Source organism: Rhinoraja longicauda, chromosome 9, assembly GCF_053455715.1.
Source record: "Rhinoraja longicauda isolate Sanriku21f chromosome 9, sRhiLon1.1, whole genome shotgun sequence".
In the NCBI taxonomy this organism is placed as follows: Eukaryota; Metazoa; Chordata; class Chondrichthyes; order Rajiformes; family Arhynchobatidae; genus Rhinoraja; species Rhinoraja longicauda.
The window spans coordinates 30,853,141-30,866,300 of record NC_135961.1 but is presented as its reverse complement, the minus strand read 5'-3'; the positions used below and the strand labels follow the sequence as shown (position 1 = coordinate 30,866,300).

At 37.5% G+C, this 13,160-nt stretch overlaps 1 protein-coding gene across 3 annotated transcripts in view; it reads right to left on the bottom strand.

The window, feature by feature from the left end:
• The window catches only part of xpo5 (exportin 5), an 85,122-nt gene that overhangs the window by 8,731 nt on the left and 63,231 nt on the right, over positions 1-13,160 (bottom strand). For all 3 annotated transcript variants that reach the window (XM_078405031.1, XM_078405030.1, XM_078405032.1), the window contains 7 exons: positions 10,546-10,646; positions 8,899-8,995; positions 8,148-8,283; positions 5,767-5,865; positions 2,808-2,854; positions 1,732-1,829; positions 1,116-1,169 (listed from right to left, as the gene is read on the bottom strand). In XM_078405031.1, coding sequence (XP_078261157.1) covers positions 1,116-1,169; positions 1,732-1,829; positions 2,808-2,854; positions 5,767-5,865; positions 8,148-8,283; positions 8,899-8,995; positions 10,546-10,646 — 632 coding nt within the window. The remainder of the gene's footprint in view (positions 1-1,115; positions 1,170-1,731; positions 1,830-2,807; positions 2,855-5,766; positions 5,866-8,147; positions 8,284-8,898; positions 8,996-10,545; positions 10,647-13,160) is intronic.

Genomic DNA, 13,160 nt, shown 5'->3' with positions numbered 1-13,160 from the left:
ACAAAACCTATTTTCAATTTCAGAGCAGCAATTATAACCTTGAAATCCAAAAGTCATCCTAATTTGAAATGAAACAGCTGCATTGACTCAATATTTTGCACCTGAAGGTGCACTGAAAATATAAACTCAAATGGCACTATAAAAAGCAGTAAGAAACTAAAAGCATCTAAATATTTCTATACAATCTTTCGATTTAAATTAAACTCATTGCACTGCACAAAACCATGTTTGGTTGCTTTAACAACAGCCCGATTTTAGAGATAGAGTAAGAAATTTCTACTTGCATGAACCTATTTCCAATAAACTGGGGGAACTATAAAATTCAATGGAGAATTGTTAACCCATGAAGTGATTTCAGGTGGGGTACAGTGACACATTTTATTTTCACAATACAGACGAAGATAAAGTTCCATTCAATTTCTTGGTTTGCAATTGAACTTGTCTCCCTGTTGAGCGTATCTAGCTTCTTTACACGAAATATTGTTTACTTGCTCGTTACTGAACTCTGCACCTTAACACAGCAAAACACATTTTTGATGTTTCCGTCCAAAATATATAGCATTATAGATCTGAGAAGCAAGACAATAACCAGCAAGCTTACAGTTAACAAACAAAACGCTGGAGGAACTCATTGGGTCAGGGTACATCAGTGGGGGGAAATGAACAGATGATATTTTGGATCAAAACACTTAAATCAGACTGAGAATGATAATCCAACTCAGAACACCTTCTGTCCATTCCCCCCAGAGATGTTGTCTGACCCATTAAATTCCTCCAGGTTCGAGCATCTACAGCTTCTTGTGTCCACATTTTACTGTTAACAATAGTAGTTAATGAACAATTTTGCTTCATAATCCATGAAAAAAGTCGCTCATGTTAAATACACATAATTTAACCACTAGGTATTCTTCCATAAGGCATGCATTGTTACCTTAGAATTTAACTTCCCTCGGCAGCATATATATATTTGAATGATTCCTGATCGGGCAAAATTTCATTCCTGCAGCCTACTGGTTTTACTAATCTAAAACAAACATTCAAAACTATTTCTGCAAATCTGAGACACAGTGTAATGTTTAGATTGGAGTATGAAAAATCAAGTCATGGAACCTTACCATCCATATCCCCCAGTATGGATTCTGGGCCCTTCTTAACACAACAACACACAGCTGCAAAACAAAAGGAAACAGTCGAACCAAACTTTTATGCTACATTTATCACAAAATTACTGAGCCCGACTGAACAGGGAGCGAGGTGGGATCACACATTTTGTCTTATAAACAAATGTGGTAAGCTTATTGATTCCTGTCCTCCAGCTCTCTATTTCTACAAATATTTAGTAAGGGTGTGACAGAGTGAACAGTAAATAAATGTCAATGGAAGGTGGCTTAATTAAAAGAAGCAAAACAGAATGAAAACTAAATCTAACAGAACAAGATTTACATCAATAAAGTCATCATCTCCCGATCTTGGTTTAAATAGTCCGAACAAGCATTTCTGCCTTCACTGATGAACAGAAGAGAATATTTTTTGAATCAACAGTTTACTTTTGGATTTTCCCACAACTATTCAGCACTTGTTATTGATATTGTTTCTCTGGAGTTCAAATGAGTCTCTAAGTTGATTTGATGATGTTTACTTTAACAACATAGAATAGTCGATATTAAATCTGTCTGGAACTTATTTCTCCAGGTAGCTTTCTATCTTTGTGTTAACAATTATATTCCTTACTCATTAGATCAATGGATTCACGGGTGAGAAGGCGAGTTAGTTGCTCATCCAACATTTCTTGGGACTCTGGATTCTCTTCAGGACCACCACTTTCAGCCCTAGAAATTCAGAAAATACCTTATAACCCTGTCAGAAATAATGCAAATTTATATTACTTAAATGCACCAGCTAATTTGCTTAAATTCATTTTCAGAATATGGATGTTGCTGGTAGTCAGCCCAATGCTCATTGCCCTCAACAACTTCTGTAGTCTTTCAGGCAGAAATGCTCCCACTATGACAATGGACAGTAACTCAGAGATTTGGACCCAGTGAGATATTCATTGTATCTGCATAAACCTCAGAATTAGACAATAGACAATAGGTGCAGGAGTAGGCCATTCAGCCCTTCGAGCCAGCACCGCCATTCAATGCGATCATGGCTGATCACTCTCAATCAGTACCCCGTTCCTGCCTTCTCCCCATGTACCAAATGGTACAGTACATGACTTGGAGAGGAACCCACAGTAGGCAGTATTCAAAGGTACACGACTGTCGATATGCCAAGGCATGGATTTAATGCCCATTGAAGGTGGCACTCACAGCACCAAGGCAAATGTTGCAAATGTTTATATTGGTAAATGGGATGCTAACAGCTTCTCTTGGATCAGCCAAGCTTCTCAATTGTTGGTGTTAGAGTGGGAGTCAAAAAGTTGGAGTCAAAGGCAGTGAGGCAAACCATTAAGTACGAGGCAAGCTGCAGCAAAATGTGCGACATGTGCTAAAACTATAGCATTAATTAGCAGTGGAGCAATGATTCATTACTTTGAATCCTGCGATGCAAGTTATGATAAAATGCGAACATCTTTGTAAAGGAAATGAACAAAAACAGACCCCAACATTAAATTTAATCAAAACAAACAAAACCCTATAGGTCCCAATATTTTTAAACTAAAATCATCATTATCTGACGCAAATCAACATTATTGTATAAAATAAAACATCTTTATAAATATTTAAGCATCTCTGTATAATATTACTGCGATTCCTACGCTTTGATTACTGTGATTTTGGATCTTGCAATTGACATTTACTTACTCCAAAAGGCCTCTCTGGTTGATGACAACCCATTTGCCACTCAGTCTCTGGAAGAATGAAAGAAAATGTAGAATAATTTACCACTTCCTGGCAAATTGTCAAACTTCATGCTCATAACGTATTTTCCAATTACTAGCTCTAGATCCAAGCTTCCCTTAAACTACACTTCCTTACCTCCACACACACACCCATTGCCGCTCATCTCCCCAGTTTTCTCTTCTACAACATATATGTTGCCAGTCTTTCCATTACAGAATGACTGAAGAGATACTTGTCCCATGGCCTACTCTATCACAAACTACACTTTGCGTTTTAGGTGTATAGAACTTTGCAGCGTCAAGATGCAGAAACAAAAGAACGGCAGATGCTGGTTTATACCAAAGATAGACACAAAGTGCTGGAGTAACTCAGCAGGTTAGGTGGCATCTCTGGAGAAAAAGGATGAGAGATGTTTTGGGTCGGAACCCTTCTTCAGACCCGAAGTGTTGTGTCATAAATTTACAGCCCACTATTATTTTGATTGCAATAATTTTTTTCTATCGCAAAAGAAGAACAGGTAGGTTTCTCAAGTGGAGAGTGCAATATACACACACATTCAGCGCTCATGTTCCCCACTGCAAAATTGACCCAGTCTAAACCCACATAGCTAATCTTGCAGGGCAGGAGTCAAGTAGCCAGATCATGAATAGCCATTCTAACAACTTTTGGGTAATCTTGTTGGATCAAAACAGCCCAACAAATTACTCCTTCATGGGCCATATTCAGCAAAGTACTAACATCACTGCTTGTCGTTATCAATACATTAAATATTCCTAATATTCAGAAAAAAAATTCAAAGGGATGACTAAAATACTTAGTAATTTTTAAATAGAATGGCATTTAAAAATATTTTGAACATTAAAACTAATCATGTAATCAAGATATATCTTAACCTTGCCTGTAGCTATCAAACTACCAATCAAATGAATGGCATAACCTTCCACAGTATCAGTAGCAAACGCCACCCAGCGGTATGAACATTGACTTCTCTATAACCCTTGCTTTCAAATAGCCCTTGCTTTCCCTCCTACTCCATCCCATCCCCCTTCCCAGTTCTCCAACCAGTCTTACTGTTTCCGACTACATTTTATCTCTCTTCCACCCATTCTCCTGACATCAGTCTGAAGAAGGGTCTCGACCCGAAACATCACCCATTCCTTTTCTCCAGAGATGCTGTCTGCCCCGCTGAGTTACTCCAGCATTTTGTGTCTATCTTCGTTTTAAACCAGCATCTGCAGTTCTTTCTTACTTAGTTCTACCTTTCCAACCTTGCAGTACAACAGGGCACTCCAAAGACGTACAGGTATGTAGGTTAATTGGCTGGGTAAAATGTAAAATTGTCCCTAGTGGGTGTAGGATAGTGTTAATGTACGGGGATCGCTGGGCGGCACGGACTTGGTGGGCCGAAAAGGCCTGTTTCCGGCTGTATATATATGATGATGATGATGATGATGATGATGGCACAGTGCAGTCAGTGCAACACACATGGGCTTCTCCATTTGCTCAAGAATGCTGAAGCTGCCAACACTTACGTGTGAAAATACCAACAAAATTCCAGTAGAAACAATTTACCCCAAGATTTATCTTAAGGTATTTACGCAAAAGTCTTTAAATATTTGTAAGCGCCTCAAATACTTAAAATATTCCAATTAAAATAATTGTAAATATTTCACCATGCAGAGATTACTTTTTTTTTAAACTTCAAAAGTTGGATATTTTATTGGACCAATGTGCTCATATTTTTCTGGAATTTTTTTCTCTTTATATTCCATACATTGAAATTTTTGTGCTAGTGTTTTCACTATTTTACAATCACAATATCAAGAAAACAGATTAGCAAACCAACATGTCATGTAATGAACTGCTCAGATTATTCGAGTAGTTCCATAGCATTTCAAAACATTCTCAATCTATCCATCACATCTTTGACTCAATCATAGACAGAACTGTATCAAATTATTTTACATTGTTCCAGATGGTCTTAATCCCAGCCTTTTGCCTCCATGCTCAAAGTTGCACATGCATTTTGTGACCACATACTCCATAATACCCAGCGTTACTCCATAGCACCCATAATACCAGCACAAGCATTCTACAAGGTTGCCTGGTCTGCAAATGGCAGGCTGACTAACAGTGTAAATCAAGAGCCCACCCACTGTCAGGAGAATACTCTGCAAAGTACAGCAGAGTGGTGACAGAGTGGTGCAATGAACAAAGCTGCTTCCTCTCCAGAGTACAGGATGCGTGGAATTTGCAGATTCTCGCTGTGACACTAGTGCAGGGGTTCCCAACCTATTTCGTCCCGTTTACCCCTGGCAACTTTTCGAAAGTAAGTTTACCCCCACCCTGTTTTGTCCAGTAATTTGAGTTTACACTTCTACCATAATAAAGCAACCGACAAAGGGGACATTTTTAAATACTGTTTTTAACATTATTATTTTAAGTTCAAATAACAATAATGGTAGGCGAAATTTATCCCCTGGGGTAAATTTACTCCACGTTGGGAAGCCTTGCCCCAGTGTTTCCGAGCACATGCCAAAGATATACAGGTTAGAAAGTTAATCAGCCGATGTAAATTACTCCCAAGTATAGAGGTGGGTAGCAGAATCTGGGAAGAATTGGAGGGGCAAAAATGGGATAAGCACTTGAACTATCATTCCAAGTCTAGAGAAGCTATTCTAGAACACACCTACTTATTCACTGCAACTGGCCACCACAAAATCATTTGTACAACCCCACCCAATGTTCCCTCATTACTACCAGAGAAAAAAAAAGAACCTACAGTATATTTAAAGCATTCAAATTTTGACAATACACACCCCAAAGAAAACCCAGTAACATTTGAAGTTTAGGGTATTGCTGTATAATTTCACAAGAGCTAAACAATTATCCTTCAGAACTATCTTTTAAATATAATTACCTGCAGTAAATAGGAGAATAGTGGTCCAAGAATTGGGCACAGCACCTTTTCATAATGTTCAGGTGGACAGGACTGGACCAAAGGCTTCACAAAGACACGTATGCACAAGTTAAGTAATTATCTTGTATTTAATTTGCATTTTCTTCCTAACATTGCGTAACAAACAAATAACCACAGCAAGAAATATTTTACCCTTCTATCCTTCCACTCCATCAAATTCATAACTTTGATTATACCATGGAAGGGATCTTGCTGGGGAGATCTCACTACCACTTAACACCACCCTGTAATGGCGCAGCATGTCAAAATCTTGCATCACATCTGTACTTCAGTTAACTGTAATCAATTAAATCCACTTCAAATTAATTTCAAATTTAACCATATCTGTAGGGCAAGATGCAGCAATCAAGTTTCTTTATGGGGTTTTATGCCATTTTTAAATGAGAAATTATGATAGATTTTCAACATTAGTGAACTCTGGATAATTAATAATGGTTCTAATTAAATCAAGCAACAAGTTATTCTCAACAAAAATATCCGTGAGGTAGATGAGCTGTGGAATGGTTGATGGAATTTAATAGAGAAGTACATTTTGAGAGTGTTGTAGAGCAGAGAATGTAGTTCCTTGAAAGTGGCGTCACAGGTAGATAGGGTGGTCAAGAAGGCTTTCAACATGAGTATTGAGTATAGAAGTTGTGAGGTCATAATACAGTTGTACTGACATTGGTGAGGCCACATTTAGAGTATTGTGTTCAGTTTTGATCACCTTGCTATAAGAATTATATTGTTAAGCTGGAAAGGTGCAGAGAGGATTTACGAGGTTATTGCTAGGACTAGAGGGCCTGAGCTATAGGAAGAGGTTGAGCAGGCTAGCTTTATTTCTTGATGCACAAGAGGATGAGGGGCGTGATCTTAGAGGTATATAAGATCACGAGGAATAGATTGGGTAAAAGGCTATGCATTTACCCTGAGTGCAGGAATCAAGACCCAGAGGACATAGGTTTAAGGTGAGGAGAAAAAGATTTAATAGGAACCCGAGGTCAACTTAAAAAAATATACACAAAGGGTATAAGTATATGTATATGGAACAAATGTAAAATACATTTGGACAGGTACATGGATCGGATAAGTTTAGTGGGATATGGCCCAAACGCAGGCAGGTGGGACTAGTGTAGATGGGGTTTATTGGTCAGCTTTGGCAAGTTCGGCCAAAGGGCCTGTTTCCATGTTGTATGACTCTATCCCTCATGGATAATGTATCCAAATATGAAACAATGAAGGCAGAGTCTCAATTAACTTTCATGCACCTTGGCATCACAAAATCATTGATCAGCTGGACATTAGGGCTGAAGAATGGCTAATGGTGTTTAATGCAGTTCAGTGTGAGGTTGCATTGGAGTCAAACCAGGGCATGAACTTTAGTGAATGGTATGACTTTGGGGAATGTTGTAGAGTAGAGGTAGAGTAGAAAGTGGCATACAGGTGGACAGGGCCATAATGAAAGCTTTCATCAGCCAAGGTAATGTATAGCAGTTCAGAAGTTCTGTTACAGTTGTACAAGATGTTGTTGAGGCTGCATTTGGAGCATTATGCTGAGTTCTGCGCACCCAACGATAGTAAGGATGTCATTAAGCTGGAAAGAATGTAGAGAAAATTTATGAGGCATATTCCAGGACTCGAAGGCTTGAGGTGCATGGAGATATAGGGCAAGTTAAGACTTTTTCCGTTTGAGTGCAGGAGGCTAAGGGGTGATCTTATAGAGGTGTATAAAAACACGAGAGAAATTAATAGGGTGAATACACAGAGTCCCTTAGAGATATCAAGAAACAAAGAATATAGGTTTACAGAGAGGAAAGATTTGACGGAAACTTGAACGGCAACCATTTCACTCAGACGGTGCTGGGTATATGGAATGAACTGCCAGAGGAGGCAACAGGGACAGATGCTATATCAAGATTTCAAAGACACTTGGATAGGTACACGAATGGGAAAGGTTTAGAGGGATATGGGCCAAATGGCACTTGCTTAGATGGGGCATCTTGGTTGACATAGACAAGTTGGGTTGAAGGGCCTATTTTCATAATGAAAGACTAAGACTAAATTCAATAGGTGACTTACCAAAAATCTGAAATAAAAATTTAGTATTTCAGGAACATTCTGAAACATTAATTCTGTTTCTCTTCCCACAGCGGCAGCCTAACCTGCTGAGTCTTGCTAGCTTTCTTTCAGATTTTTAAAAAAGATTTTCAGCATCAGCAGTGGGTTTTTTTTTTTCAAAGATCTAAACTCACACTAAAATGCATACCAATTTTTTAATTTCGGTATTTATTTATCCCAACAGGAAGTTACCTGCCCAGCTTTGTTACGACAAAAAGGATATGGAGCACAGGACGGAGCCTATAGTCAGGAATATTCTCCAGATTCACAAAAGCAGAATTTATGACAGATTCTGCAAAATTACTTATGGCGAAAAAGTCTTGAAGCATGCTTGGTCCAGCATTCCCGAGGATATGAAAACTGTTCAAGAATAAAAGTAATTGAGTAAATGTAACTTTTTTAACATTCAAGAAAACAAATAAACAGATATTAGAAATAAAATCATTTACAAAAAATATTGAAAGTTTCTAAATCTCAAATATGGTAGCATGTAACATATCACATTAAGATCCAGAGACCAGCATGATTATGGCACATTGTTTAATCCCTTTAACAGGTTTGTGACTGTTGCACTACAGCTGGCATCTCTGTCCAAGGTATTCAGAACTAATCAATGCTGTTAATCAAAAACTAATCGAAGATGGTGTCTCTGCATCTGAATAACCTAATTGACGTCCATTTAGTATGCACACAGCAAGATGCTGAAAGGATGCTGCTTAGCAATTAATATACAGACAGAAAGTATAATGTAAAAATGTTTGCAATTGGCAAGGCAAGTTTCCTAACAATATAAAGAGGAAAGGTAAAATCAGAAACCGGAACTACGGAAGTGCAAGTTCACGTCCTTACATGGTCGGTAGGCCAGAGTGGTATCACTCTCTGACTATACTGTTCCAAAAGGATCCAAAAATTTGAGTATTAATTTTCAAATTAAAACCATATTGAGAATAAAGTACTGACAAAATTTCTTCCTACCAGTTGTCATACAGGGTACAGAAGAATCCCTGCATTCGTTCCAGCACAGATTTGTAGACTGGAGCATCAGCATGATCTAGCAAAGGCTGTGGAATACCTGCATGAATAAGAAGGTTAATTAGAAATAGGTTCTATGATCTATATACTTAAAGAGAACAAGTTTGTGGGATTACTAATTTAGTTCAAACGCATAAACCCTGACAGAGTACAAAAAAACAAACAGTACTGGAGTAACTTAGCGGGTCAGGCAGCATCTCTGGGTCCGGATCCTTTTTCAGACCGATTGAAATGAAGGGAGAAAGCCGAATGATGGGGGTGGGACAAAGCCTGGCAAATGATAGGTGGATTCCAGTGAAGGGGTTTGATTGGCAGTTGAGTGGATAGACATAGGCCAGAGGTGGGAAGGCTACAAAAGGCCGTGGGATAAGGAGAGAAGGAGCATGATGTGTGAAGCCAGAGAAAGAAGGGACATAGGTGGAAGGATACGAGAAGGGGAACCGGGTTGTTGTTAGTTAGTTATCTAAAATTAGAGAATTTAATGTTGATACAGTTGGGTTGTCAGCTACCCAAGCAAAATATGAGGTGCTCTTCCTCCAATATGCATGTGGTCTCACTCTGGCAGTGCAGGAGCCAATATAGAAAAGTTGGTAGAGGAATGGGAAGGGCTTCATGAATTAAAATGATTAGCAACCAGGAGATCCACCAGGACTGAGGCAGAGTGCAAGTGTTCATAAGATCATGTGATAGTAGAATTAAGACATTCGGCCGATCAAGTCTACTCTGCCATTCGATCATGGCTGGTCTATCTCCCCCTCCTAACCCCATTCTCATGCCTTCTGCCCATAACCTCTGACACCTCTATCCCTGCCTTAAAAATATCCACTGACTTGGTTTCCACAGCCTTCTGCGGCAAACAATTCCACAAATTCACCACCCTCTGGCTAAATAAATTTCTCCTCATCTCCTTCCGAAAAGAACATCCTTTAATTCTGAGGCTGTGACCTCTAGTCCTGGACTCTCCCACTAGTGGAAACATCCTCTCCACATCCACTCTATCCAAGCCTTTCACTATTCTGCATGTTTCAATGAGGTCCCCCCTCATTCTTCTAAACTCCAGCGGGTACTGACCCTGTGCCGACAAACATTCCTTTCCTTCTATTGAAAGTCAACTTCCGAACACTTATTTCATTAATCTACCGATCCACTGATATTAGCAATTAAAATTTAACATGACATTCTTCAAAATTATTAGTCAACAACTCAAAAAATCTTATCCAGGTGCAAATTTTAAAAATACAAACTAAAATACATCAATCTATAAACTTCAATTGGAAATATGAGAAAAATAAACATTTGAAAGATCCTCCCTTTTCCTTCAAAACTTATGAAAATTACCAAGCATCTCTTCATGAAGCTAAAATTTCTAAAAAGAAATTGTTTTTTTTTTTGCAATAGATCAAGCAGTTTATGAAACTATTAAAAGCATCAAAATCTAAATCCAAAGCTTATAATTAATTAGGTGACTTAATTATTTTAAAAGTACTAGCTGATTACTCCATTACGAGGTAAACTTCAAAAACTAAGGAATTATTTATATTTGAATACGGCTGCGCTTGTTTTTGTTTTAATTTGTAGATATACACATACCAAGGATAGCATTTTTCTCCACTTCCAGCATGTCATGGGCTTTCATGAAGTGTGGGCTGAGCTGGGCCATCATTTCTGGCAGCCAAAGGTTGTTGTGGGTCCTGCAAACAAGAAAACATAATAGCACTTATAAGTCTTAATTTGCATTTTTTAAATTAATTCCCTTGTGGTTCAAGTACCATCATAAAAAGGGATGTGCAGCCCTTAAGACCAGACTTAAGATACTCTATGCACAAATTGATGCAGATAGGCAATTAAAACAGTTATCTTCCTTAAATGTCCATAAAGAGGGATTATTGCCCCAAAAATTAAGTCCTGAACTCCACCCCCTCCCCTCCCCAATGCTTTGGTCTTTCTATTGCAGCACTCCTCTGCAGAAGCCAGGCATCTGTTGAGAGCAAATGGTAGGCAACTGATGAACTGGGTGACTGATAAGAATCTCTTCAAGCTCTCCACTTTTAAAGCAAGAACAGCTCTATTCATCAGCTAGAAGACCAAGATGGGGTAGAGTACTCCTCTGCAAACCAAAGGCTCTAATTACATGGAACATCATTGGCACAATATTCCCGAGAAGTTACTGCCATTCAAATCAAGAGGCCGAGAGGTAATATTTCAATTGCAAAGAAAACAATCCATATTGTTTTATTTCATATTCAAATTTGCTGTAAAACCAAATTAACCAGTACCCCAACTCTTTCCACCCAACTAGTGAGCAGACTTTCATCCAGCTCATCTATCATTGAAAGGCTGTACCTGTTGTATATTTTTAGCACAATTATAACTAGTTTCTTTTGGAAAGGTCAATTAAAAAAAATATATGCACCAGAATGTTATAAAAATGTTTAATTCAATAAGATTTTATCACTGGAGAAACCAGATCAAATAAAATTCTAAATTAGTTCAAATTCTTGTTCTGCAAGTACAATTGGGGATATAATCAAGCATAAACAAAGGTAAAATGTCCTTAAAAATGTGAAAATTTGGTCTACACAATTGACGAGAACATAAGGTAAAGCATTCAAATGTGATCAACACACATTTCACTTCCCCAACTCAATATTCAGATCTCAAACTGAACCATGAACTTGAGGGGAAATGGAATAGGGTGGAAAGGTCAGTGATCAATTGCCTCCTTCTGCCAAATTTAAGATTGTCACCACAATTAACAAAATCATTCTTCATATTAATATCCTTAATGCTGCTCCAGTTCGAAAAAAATGATATTTTTTAGCCCAACTACATTCATTTTAAAGGGTCATTTAACTTCCCACACCTGAATCCATTCAGAAAAGGTGGTTCAGAGGGTATTGTTACACAAAAGTATCACAAAGACATTTTTCCCAGAGGATTAGAGAACATCTTCAAATCCTTTGGGGAGGTATTTGCTAATAACATTCATTGATGCCAGTATGGTATACTCTGGTGGCATCAAATCTTAGACCATGGCAGAAGAGTTTTTTCATCCATCATTTCCCTTACAGACAAAATTCTTCTCAATTCCAAACAAATATTTCACTACTTTTTCTAGCAAGTAAAGTTATTACATACATGAACAATATTCAATTAATACTATTTTGTTTACAAACATGAGAAAGAAGGGAAAGATGGATAGAGAATAAGAAAAAAGAAATAGTAATTTAAACATAAATAAAATATACTAGAATTCTGAAAAAATGCCACTTACCTGTATATCCAAAATTAAATGTATTCACTCTATAGACTCCATTTAAAATGTAATTCATGAATAATAATTAAATATCTGATCAAGATACACAAGTGTTTACTGGAGGTAAAAATCAGATTTGATTTTTTAAGAATTAACAATTGTGTATGTTTCAAGCACAATCTAGCCAAGTTTGCTATTTCACTGTAGATATATTTTGCAGTGCACGCCTTCTCCATTCTGACTCAAACTAATCAACACTAGCAAATACACTAGCCACATCTTTCTTAAATTTCCTTTTACACGACAAATATAACTGCACTATTTTTTAAATGATCAATTAAACTTCAAATTATAAATAGTACACGTTTCCAACATGCAGTCAACAATTAAACCACTACAATTGATGCAAAGACCAAATCTGCACCAGTTTGACTGATCCTGAATATTAAATTCCAGATATACTCAAAGATTCGAAAGCATGCTATTCAAGTAAACATGAAGGAAACACAATGTCAAGTTGTAACTCATGCATTGTCGTACTTCAGAGCGACACACTTTGCAATGGAGAACCTTGCAAAATTTGCAAAGCATGTTATGAAAATCCAAATGAAATATTTAAATATTCTTAATAAAATTTGTTGAAAAGCAACAAGCACATATTATTTACACAAGGAAAAGAAAATGTGAGAGAGCCGATCAGAGTTATAGAAGTTGCAATAAGTTAGTTATTCTGTGATCGGCTTTGTAAATTATCTGAACCTAATTTATGAAAGATAGTGCAGAGGTTTCCAAGAAACAAAGTGAGTGAACAACTTTAGTTTGGAGAAATCTTTACTCCACTAGTAAGTGGAATGTTCTATTAATAAAGAATATTTACAGGATCTACAAGAAACTGACCAGATGACCTTAAATGGTCCACTCTGGTATTCATGCTCTGCTCGAGACTTCT